General features: G+C 41.3%; 1 protein-coding gene and 1 pseudogene across 1 annotated transcript; both read right to left on the minus strand.

Annotated features, from left to right (window-relative positions):
• Nucleotides 1-8,196: 8,196 nt before the first annotated feature.
• LOC117931635 lies at nt 8,197-9,045 on the minus strand (annotated as a pseudogene).
• LOC117931996 lies at nt 8,991-11,366 on the minus strand. The gene is made up of 2 exons (XM_034853053.1): nt 10,640-11,366; nt 8,991-10,467 (listed from the first exon to the last, which is right to left on the minus strand). The coding sequence occupies exons 1-2, from the start codon at nt 11,364-11,366 to the stop codon at nt 9,758-9,760; spliced, it is 1,437 nt and encodes a 478-aa protein (XP_034708944.1). The 3' UTR covers nt 8,991-9,757.
• Nucleotides 11,367-11,834: the final 468 nt, after the last annotated feature.

An 11,834-nucleotide genomic window follows, 5' to 3' on the forward strand; every position in this document is an offset into this window, starting at 1 on the left:
TTCTTGTTTGTGATTTGGACACCATTTGAGTGCTCTTCTCCACAAGCTAAAGAATAGCAAAGCAACTGTGGATATTTTGAAAAAACAAGCTAATGGGTCTAAGAAGAAGGTTGCAAAGCAACAACAGGCTATTATGAAACAATTCAGTAGGATTGGTAGCTGGGTTATGTTCATACTATTGTTTTACCAGCTTCTGTGATTCATGACAAGAGATCTTCCATCAGTAATGAGTAGCAGAAATGGCTGTGGAGCATTCAACACTGGTAATGGCTAGCCCGAGTGGGTTTCATAATGGGTTTTGGGGTTTTGCCACTACTACTGCTGCTCGAAGGCTAAAGTTGCAGAACTATTAACTAGCTCAAAGACGATAGTATCTTTTGTGACTCAACGTCCACTTGTGTCTGCAAGCTACAAAGGATATATTGATATGCCTAATACTTCAATCAAAATTGGAATGGAACATAGTGTTAGTGGAAATTATTTTACTGGACCCTCTTCAAAAATAAAGCTCTAAGATAGGGAAAGGAGATCCCATCAGGCTCCATTTCGGAACATGCTCTTCCCTGCACTCGTGGAATAGGAAAGACAATGGCTGCTGGAGAGTTAGTGTAGACCCTCCATTTTGTCATTCTAGCACATGTCCTATTATGTGTTCGTTTGGTACTTTACAACAATCCCCTGGTGGCCCATTTACTCATGTAGCTTATCTTTTATGAGCCACCTTGGAGACTCTAATTGAGATATTTATCTAACCCCATTATGACCCTTGGCAGCCTTAATTTATACTTAGGCACTATCCTAAACATCCTAAACACCTTCCAACTTGCACACATTCACCCTAGGTCACTTAGGCACTTTTTTTCAGAATAGGTCACTTAGACACTTGTTTAGGTTTGATTTCTTGATTGTTTGGTTCTTTAGGTTTCGGTAAGTGTAGACCCTCAATTTTGTCCTTTTAGCACATGTCTTTAAGTTCACTTCCAGTGCTCCATAGTAGTTCCTTGGTGGCCCATTGCTACTCATACTACTTACCTTTTTTTGAGCCACCTTGGAGACTTTGGTTGAAGGGTTTATCCGACTCCACATTATGACCTTGGCAGCCCTAATTTAGACTTAGGCACTTTCCTAAACGCCTTAGGCCCACTTAGGTACACTTGGCCCATTAGGTGCCACCTTAGGCCCACTTTGACACTTCATTCTGCTCAGCTATTGGCGCACAGGACTGGTTCATCTGTACATGGTGCCGTTCTGAAATATGGGTTTGAGCATGACTCACATGTTCAAAGTGGTTCAATTTACATGTACGCAGGATTGGGTGGCTTGGCTGCTTGCTATTGGATGTTTTCATCAATTCGTGAGCCAGATTTGGTGTGTCAGACTGCAATGGTCAGTGCATGTGTCAAGATGGGAGATTTTACTTTTGCTCGGAAGTTGTTTGATTAAATGCCCTACAAGGACCCTATTGCATGGAATGTAATGATTTTGGGATATGTGTAATGCGGGCAGTCAAGAAAGACGTTGAGTTTATTCAATTCAATGAAAAGGCAGGGCGTCATCTTAGAGGGATGAGTTTCTGAGATATCCATTCGACTCAGAGGCTTCATGTCCTATAATGCCAAAGCATTTCCTCTTATTTATATTATTGGATGCGGCCAATTTTCTTATGAAGACAGGGTCATTGCATAGCTGGCATCCTGATGCCATGACATTCCAAATGTTTCTTGAAAAATCAAGTGAGTGCTTCTTTGGCTACATATATCTCCTTGACTGGCGAAAGTCATCTACCGAGGATATGGTTTCTCTCAGAGAAAATAAACTTGCTTGGAATTTACTTATAGAAGTTATTCTTAAAAACATGAACTTGAATCAGGGAAGATCTTATCTTCACTTGCAACATTCAGAATACTTCAACAACCCATCTACAGTCTTCCTGACCTAATCTCAATGATAGCTCAGACTAAAGTTTCCCTTGACAGAATTACATCCTTTCTTCGTCTGGATGACCTGCAGAGTGATGTCATCAAGAGGCTTCCAAAAGGTAGTTTTGGTACAGCAATTGAGATAGTGGATGGGAATTTCTCTTGGGATTTATCTTCCCATAATCCAACACTGAAGGATATTAATTTGCCGGTGTGCCGTGGCATGAGGGTTGCTGTTTGTGGTACTGTAGGCTCAGGTAAGTCAAGTTTACTCTCCTGTATGATGGGAGAGGTGCCTAAGATATCTGGCATCCTTAAGCTGTGTGGAACAAAGGCATATGTTGCTCAGTCTCCTTGGATACAGAGTGGCAAGATAGCAGAGAACATCTTGTTTGGTAAGGAGATGGACAGAGAAAGGTATGAAAGGGTCCTTGATGCATGTTACTTGAAGAAGGACCTGGAGGTTCTCTCATTTGGTGATCAGACAGTTATAGGTGAGCGGGGAATCAATTTGAGTGGTGGCCAGAAGCAAAGAATACAGATTGCACGTGCACTTTACCAAAACACTGATATTTATCTGTTTGATGATCCTTTCAGTGTTGTGGGTGCTCATACAGGAACCCGTCTCTTTAAGGAATGTTTGCTTGGTCTCTTGGGTTCAAAAACAGTGATTTATGTTACACATCAAGTAGAGTTCTTACCTGCTGCTGATCTCATACTGGTCATCAAGATGGAAGCTACCCTGGTACTGGTAAAATTGATGAGGTAAGGTCATGACAGTGGCGAAGGACGACGACACCAATTATTAAATGAGATGTGCAGTGAAAGAGGTAACAATGAGGATGGTGATCTCTGTCATGATAAGGGTTTTGAAGGTCACGATTCATGTTTCAAACGCTCAGAAGTATGCGATAATTTTGAAGTGAATCAGAAGTCATTGTCAAAGAGAGCGTGAAGGCTCTGAAGTTACTGGCAGTACAGAGGATTCTCATAACCTTGTTATGGAAAATCTACTCATAAGGGACATGGAATGGTTCGATCAGTTTTGACTTCCTTTACAGCTACCAGAAAATTGCTTTACAATTAATAGGGCTCATGCTTCATTGGTAGAGACTGATGATGGGGATTCAAAGCAAGACGAAAGAGGGAATTCTGGGGACGTTTGCTGGTCATCAGACTTTTGGGAATCTTATCGTATTTGCTCTATTGAAAGACAGAATGAAGGGAAAGAACTTTTGTCGTCCAAAACTAGTTTGAATGTGAGAAGAAGGGAAAATAATGATGCAGATACAAATGGCCAAATGTCTTTAAAATGCACTGTGAAAGATTCAGAAACAAAGGCGAATGCAAATCCAAGCCGCCTATTAACATGAATATGAATGGCCATCTATCTAGCAGTTTGTTTGCAGCAGGGACTCGAATGAAATATGGTTCTGGTGCCAAGCTCAGATTCTGGAGTATACTAGAAGTTGCAGAGAAATTATGTGGATCTTTGCCTGTTTATCATCCTGAGGTGCTCCTGATGAATTTATATTTAGGCGATTCGAAACGTGCTTATACAGCTTTGTAGCATCTTGCTGAATGTCTTACTTCTACTCATTCTCCCAAGCGAAGACATTCCACTGCAAAGTCTAGCCACATCATCCCAAAGATTCAATTGTCAAATTATTTTGAAGGACATCTCTCAAAAGCTTCAACTGGCAAAGGATTTCAATGGAGTAGGGAGGATACTTTAGTCACATCGTCTGCACAATTAAAGAAAAGTCCAATCCAGTTTTCATACAATTCAGAGTCTGATGCTCACAGGAATACGTTCTCTTCATCTTCCATAAAATTTGAACTCAGCAGCTTTAATGAAGCCACACTTTCTATTGATGATTCTGTAGACCAGATTGCTGAGGTCCTCAACTCTTTTAGGACTTGGTGCAGTGATATACATGGGAGTATTGGATATGGTAAATTTTGGAGCTGAAATCTTCGAGGCCAAAGCCACTATGTTAGACGATGCTCATCCAACCGCTCTCAAGATTTGAAAGCCTATTGAAGGAGTTGCTTGATCAGAAAAGTATTATGAAGCAGGCATTACATTTCAGAATAGAGGGTTTAGGAATTATCTTGCTTAAGATTCAGAATACTGTCACAAATATTAATGAGAAGGAAGTTGTTGTCATCCAGTCGTAAGATGAAGTTCTTTGTCTCTCCTATCACTCATGCTACAGTTCAATCTAAGGTTGCATTTGACCTTTCCGAATCTGTTAAAGTTTTGAAGCATTTAGCCAAGTCAGATTCTGCAGTAATATATATTATTGAAGAATCTAGGGAGGATATCATTGCCGAACGGATTAGGGAATGAATGCCTTAAAGAGAATATTGATACAAAATTCGTTGAGGATGACATGTTTATTGGACAATTATTCCTGGAATGAGATGGCTCTCTCAATCCCAGATTAAAGAGTAAATGGATGCAGTAGTTCAAGTACCTCCAATAGTGATTTAGGCTCTTCATCAAGTGATTCGGACCCGGGCACTTCTTCAGATAGTGAATCAGAAGGTGCTTCTACAATTTTGGTAATGACCCTGCCGAAGATATATAATTACTGTGATCTTATCATGAGGACTCCCTATTCCGTATAAGGAGAAGGTCTTGATCTGAGGTAGAAAGAGACATGGTTTAATCAGTGACCAAGAGATACCTGGTTTTCGAAATGGTTTGGTTCAGATTCTGCAGCTGTCAGTAGAGATATTCTGGCCAGAATCATGTATTCCAAACTATTGTGGGCAAGATGAATGTCTTAATGTCTTCAGACGCAATAACTATGTGACATGCATTCAACTCAATCCTATTGATGACAATTATTTCATAAGTAACTTGCTGCTAATTTTCATTACAAGTATATCTTTCGGTCACCATGTTGCTGCATATATGATGACTTTGACGGGGTACAGTGAGTCAATTAATGCGAAACCTCTTCATAACTTCCTAAAATGTTTTGGGAAATATCCTTACTATTGAAATGAGTTGAGCACCTCCCCAAGAAGTGATTATGCAGCATGTTGAGTTGACTGCCCAAATTGAATCACTGTGACATCAATAATGAAGAAACGACGAGGGCTTAATGAAGAAACTGTATCCTGGGAGTTCAGAACTGGAGGTTATGCATGACGCTGTTCGAGGTTTACAATCAGAAAGGTTTCCTATACAGCCAGGACACAGAGGATGACTGGTTTGGGACTGAAAAGAAGATGATCATCATTCACCAGCTTCATCCAATTCTGGAGACTTTCATAATAAGACTTTGGGTTGAAGCTGGTCATGTCTTTTCTTCAACACAAATCCTGTTGCCTGCCAAAAGAGGACTCATTTCTCATATCATAAAAAATGCTCGTGCCCTTTGAGAAATTCGTGAGATTAATGCGATTAGAGTTTGCTAGCAAAAGCTCATTTCCAAGGTGCCAATTAAATCAATTGCCAAAAAGTTCACAGTACACTACTCGTTGGGACTTCAGTTCTTGGTGATAATGGATATAGGGAGTTTGCTTGTGTTATTTTGTTCGAGATAGAGTTTAAAGACACAGGTTCTTCTGATATAAAAGCCATTGAAAATTGACGTGAGCCACTGAACGTTTCTGCTCATGACTAGAAAAGTTGTGGGAAAAGTTGGCCAGGTTGTCTGACGACCATTGATGTCTGATCAGTTCGACATTTTCGACTACAGCAGGCACCAGTTGTGAGTGGTTTTCTCGAGACGTCGTTCCTAATTCCCGAAAGCATTTCAGATCAGTATGAGACTTCAAGATGGAAATTAAAGAATTTCCCATGACTGCCAGGTTTGGTACTTCGTTTTGAACAGAATGGCGTCTTGTGATTTCTGGGATCATGGCTCTGTGATGTTTTTCTCATCAATAAATCCTCAGTTTATATTGAACAAAGTTCAAAGAAATCTCGAGTTCTTGAAGCCTGGTGGGATGACATTGATTTAGAAAACTTTGCAAACTGTTACAAGAATAAAGGAGATGGAATTTGGTTTCATGCCCTGTCTGATCAGTTATATTGTTCGCTTGAGCACTACAAACCTGTGAGAGGATAATTCATTAAGTAACCTCGATTTAGTCCAAGAATTTATGAAGGTTATCTTCCAATGACAGTCTTCTGAATCACCTTGGCTCAGAGTATGACCCCTTGCCTAATGAACAGAATGCTAACGGTCTCTGTTACTATTTCTAAACTGGTCCTTTGTGTGAAATGACCAGCCTGGATTCGAGACCTATTATCGGATTGATTTGGTCATGAAAAACGAAGTGCTGCACTCACTAGCTTGGCTGATTGCCATCAATACTGGTAAGATTTGCAGCATTCATATAAGCTTTAAAGAGCCTATGAAACAGTAGCAATGCCGGATGACTATTCCAGCAACCATAGCTTATTTTCAGCCTTATGTGCATCCTCATCAAGAAGTTACTAACCATGCTGATTATCTTCGAGTTCCTCACCAGATGGGGGTCCCAAATCAGCTTTTGGCAAATTCTGGTTCTGCACTAACCCATCAGCAGATCCGTGACAATGCTAGTGGTGCTAATGGTGAAGATGATACTCCATCCAATAATCAAAATTGTCTAGTTCCAAAAGATCTTTTAATCTCAGATGATACGAGACCTCAAACAGTTCAAGCAGAACCTGTAGTTGTGGCTGCTGCTGTTACTTCTGGTGCTGCCGGTAAAGATTGCATCCTTGAATCTGAAAGGACAAGACATGATAACCTCCAGTTCCTCCAACAGGGTTCCAGAAACACAATGGGTTGAATCAGTCAAAATTCGAACCATTATATCTCCTTCCTCTGCTTTGTGCCGCTTAAAATAGGCATAGAAGGGAGAAGAGACATCTTTAGGAATTAATTTTACCATATTCAGTCTGACAAGACAGCGAAGCTGGTGCTATGGTTCAGCCTATTGATATTTCCATAATTTATGTTTGCGAATTGCCTGAGATTAAAGGGAAGTTCGACCATCAAAGAGCTGTGTCTCTTGGACTAAAAGCTGGACCAAAATACCGTGAATTATGGCTTGGAAAAATCAGTTCCTGATGGGATTACTACAAAAGGAAGGGTGATCAATTAGAGAATGGGGAGTATGGTAATTTGAGATTTGTGCATAGTGATCCTACCGCACATTCAGACTTTGGAAAAGGAGTCCACGAAGAATTTTGGAACATAATTTTCTTTTTATATAACAAGGAGAGAATGAATGTTCAAGTTGAAACAGATTTTGTGAAAATGAAGGCTACTGTTGTTAACTTTAATGTCATTGGAAATGGGAATTTGTGCTCAGATGGGGATTACAAGAATGCTGCCTTCATACTTGGAGATAGAAGTAAGGAGAGTGCAACTTTAAATCCATGTTGGGAATAAACACCTGCTATCTGTCTAAGCTGAGATGACTCCCCAGAATTTGCACTCTCAATTGCAAGAGAAACAGAAAGCTCTATGTGGACCCCGTATTTCCGTTCATGCGTTTTCCACTCGATGGCGAAGCTCGATTTTCGTTTGAAAAAATGATTTTATTTTTTTGTTTAAAAAATGACTTGGAGTCGTCACTTATTTTTTGTTTTATTTTTAAAGGGTAAACAAAATAAGAAAGAAAACATTAAGTGTAACTCTTTATTTTGGAAAAGGTGGTCTGTGAAAAACCGGATTGGGTTCGGGGGTCAGGTTACTTATTGGGAAGGTACGATTAAGACTGTAGCACCCCTCTAAGTCCCTAAAGATGAGTCTCTACTAATAAAATGAAGCAATCATGACAATTGATTAGTCGAGCGTAGATACTAAATGAATATAACTCGAAATAGAATACCCGTATGAATATGAGAGGCGAGGAATGTACCTGAGTGGTGAACTGATTTATTTCAAGGAAAACAAATGTTAACAAACAATCACAGAATAATCGCATGCACGTATTAGAATGGAATAAATCAAGCATGTATAGCAATCAACCAATCAATCAATCATAAGGAAATCACATATGTTGGGGCCCCCCACCAAAACCCGTTTATTTTTTAGTGAATTAATTTCGCAAATTCTATAATTAAGAATTACAAAAACAAATTCACAATTATTTTAAAACATTTTAAAAATCGAAAAAAATTTGAAAGTGTCTTGCCGGAAAGAAAATTGCAGCGAATTTTTTTATTGAAAAGATGGAAAATGCTTAAAATCAAGGGAAAATAATAATAATAATAAAAATAAATAAATAAAAGAGATTTTTTTTTTTTTGAAGGCATGCATGAAAATAAAGGGTTGAGGCACGTGGGTTTTAAGAGTGACCACCCAAAGGTGGCCATGCATGCCATGCTAGAGAGAGAATGGGTCTATGGGATATAACACAAGTGTAATCTTCAGAAAGCTCCATTTCGGTGGCAGAGAGGCAGCCAGTGAAAATCCGGGGAGAGTTGGGTGCATCGAGGCTGGAATTGGCAGACCCAAATCCTGATTTCTTGGCCGGAGATTGAGACAAGCAAGGGGAGAAGGGACCGAGTTGAGAATTCCTAGCCAAATCAGCATTAACCATTTTTGAACGGGGCAACAAGTACCCATTTTTCTTCTCCGAAGTTTTTTTTTTAAGGATCCGTAGATTGAATCCAATTTCTCGAATGCTGATTTGGTCCAAATCACGAACCTCCCAAGATGGCCACCGGGTGCAAGTTTCAGAAGATTAAGTCTGTCTACATTAGCGACCTCAACCCCAGGAATGTTCCGGAACGCCTTGACGAGCTTTGCACCCTCCATGCCGTAGACTATCAAGGGGCCCTTCCTAGAAATGTATCGGCGGTTCCTCATCTTACCCTTCCCGGGATGAATAGTGTGGCTGTCTTTCGCTTTCTCCGCATCAGGATAAGCACCGACCTGCTTCAAAATATCAATCGCCGCCGATGTTTTCTCAACGGTCTCGGCTGAATCACCGATCACCAGGGGAAGCTCGGGCACCGATTCGATCCGGTGGCCGCGTGATAGGTCCCAATCAGTACAAGCACAACAAATACAAAGAAAGTATTCTCTTTGGGTGAGAATGAACCACAAATTCATTAACTTCTGATCTCCCTTTTCCATTCTCTTCTTTCCAAAGTTATACATCAAAGAAACAACTGAAATGAAGCTAATGGTGTCCGAGTCTGTAGGAGACTCATTCACCCACTACCCATGAATTGCAGTCGTGCTAATAACTGCCCTAAACAAAAGTAAACCAGCAAATATTAAACCAGCCAATACAATAAAAGGAAATGATGCTGAAGTAGGAAAAATGGGCTTGGCTTCTGAACATGGACATCAGTTCATATAGCGTGAGTTGGGCCTCGGGGTCCGACAGGATCTTCTGGGCTTATCATTGCCCACCCCATGGAGAGGATGCTTGTCCTCAAGCATCAGATGAAGAAATTGGTGGCAAAGAGTATCCGTGGACTCCCAGGTGGCTTCTTCGTGGGGTAGATGCTTCCAATGCACCAAGCTTTCTTCCATGAAGGTGTCGCCCCGCTTAATCCATCGTGTATCAAGTATCTGTTGAGGTTCAAGGGTTATGACGCCATTATCTGCAAGTGGAGGTAAGTCAAGTGGAGTGACAGCTGGAGTGCCATTGTATGGTTTAAGTAAAGAGACATGGAACACGGGGTGAATTCGAGTTGTAGGTGGCAATTGCAGGCGGTATGCTACTGCTCCGATTTTCTCCAAAATAGGATAGGGTCCATAGTAGCTGTTGGATAATTTTTTATGAGCTCGTTTGAAGACTGTTTGCTGACAATATGGACAGAGCTTTAATAGGACTTGATCACCAACTGCGTACTGGATATCTCTTCACTTGGAGTCGGCTTGTTGCTTCATTCGGTTCATGGAAATCTCTAAATTTGTCTTGAGTTGGTGGAGTAGCTCGTCACGATGCAGGAGCATTTGATCCACTTCATGAACTGGGGAAAGGCCCTCTGGATAGGCTGGGATAAGTGGTGGAAGGCGGCCATAAAGAGCTTGGTAAGGTGTCATTTTTGTTGAGGCGTGGTAGGTGGTATTATACCAATACTCTACCCAAGCGAGATAAGTACTCCATTTTCGCGGCCATTGGTGAACGAAGCATCGCAAATATTGTTCAACACAGCAGTTAACAACTTCAGTTTGGCCGTCTGTTTGTGGATGGTAAGCTGAACTGAGCATGAGTTTGGAGCCGGAGAGTTTGAAGAATTCTTGCCAGAATTTGCTGATGAAGATTGGGTTGCGATCACTGATGATGGAGCTTGGCATTCCATGGAGTTTGACAACTCCCTCAATAAAGTTTTCTGCAACAACTTTGGCCGTAAATGGGTGAGTTAAGGGAATAAAGTGGGCAAACTTACTGAGCCTATCGACGACCACCAGAATTGTGTCTTTGCCATGAGAAGTGGGCAGCCCTTCAATGAAGTCGAGGGTGATGTCCTCCCAAACCTGTGCAGGAATGGGTAAGGGCTGTAATAATCCCGCCGGTGCCTTGGTCTCTGGTTTAATGCGTTGACATACCTCACATTTCTGGACATACTCTTAAACAGCTTTATGCATCTTTGGCCAATAAAATTGTTGCCTGCAATCTTCTATAAGTTCGAAGGATCCCCGAGTGCCCTCCAACTTTAGAATCGTGAACTTCATACAACAATTTAGCCCTTAAGGAGTGATCAGCAGGCACCACAACCTTCCCTTTGTAAAGCAGCAAACCATCACGCCAAGTCAAGTTGCCATGAGGAGGATCACCCGCCTTTTTTCCCAAAAGCTGCACATAGGAATTTGATTTAGAGGCCTCGCGGATCTGCTTCCAAATATCCACTTCTGAAAAATGAAGAGCAGCCAATAATGGGTTTTCTGGTCGCCTAGATAAAGCATCTGCAGCAGAGTTTTCACGACCCGATCGAAAGATGATTTCATAATTGTACCCCAGTAATTTGGCCACCCATTTTTGCTGCTCCGGAGTTGCAACACGCTGATCTAAGAAAAATTTGAGGCTTCGTTGATCGGTTTTGATGTAGAATTTGCGGCCAAGTAAATATGGTCTCCACAATCGTATTGCTTCCACGATGGCTGGCATTTCCTTTGCATAGATTGACCAAATTTGCTTAGTGATTCCCAAGGCTCGACTCATATAGGCAATTGGTCTATTCTGTTGAGTTAGAATAACGCCAATTCCGTTTCCCGATGCATCCGTTTCAATGGTGAAAGGTTCGGTAAAGTTTGGCATGGCTAGTGTGGGGGTGGATGTCATGGCTTGTTTCAAAGCTAAGAAAGCCGCTTCCGCTTCGTCATTCCATTGAAACTTCCCTTTTTTGAGGAGGTTATTTAATGGTCGAGCTATTAATCCATACCCTTGAACAAACTTGCGGTAGTAGCCGGTGAGGCCTAAGAATCCACGGAGCTCGGTAATGTTGGAGGGTCTTGGCCACGCAACCATTGCTTTAATTTTCTTTTCATCAACTTTGACTCCACGATGTGTAATTATGTGGCCCAAATACTCTAGCTCTTATTTGCCGAATGCACATTTGCTCATCTTGACGTAGAATTGGTGTTGCCGAAGGATGGCTAATGTAAGTTGGACATGCTCCAAGTGCTGCTCCCATGTCGGATTGTAAATTAAAATGTCATCAAAAAACACCAAGATGAACTTCCGCAAATACGGTCGAAAAATCGAGTTCATTATTGCTTGGAATGTCGATGGTGCGTTGCATAGCCTAAATGGCATAACCAAGTACTCATAATGGCCATTGTGAGTGCGGAAAGCAGTTTTAGGAATATCAGGGGTGCTAACTCGTATTTGGTGGTATCCTGCCTTGAGATCCAGCTTAGTAAAAAATGCAGCTCCGTGTAACTCATCAAGCATATCATCTACTGTTGGAATTGGGAAACAATCCTTTACGGTGGC

The sequence above is a fragment of the Vitis riparia genome, chromosome 15 (genome assembly GCF_004353265.1).
Source record: "Vitis riparia cultivar Riparia Gloire de Montpellier isolate 1030 chromosome 15, EGFV_Vit.rip_1.0, whole genome shotgun sequence".
NCBI lineage: Eukaryota > Viridiplantae > Streptophyta > Magnoliopsida > Vitales > Vitaceae > Vitis > Vitis riparia.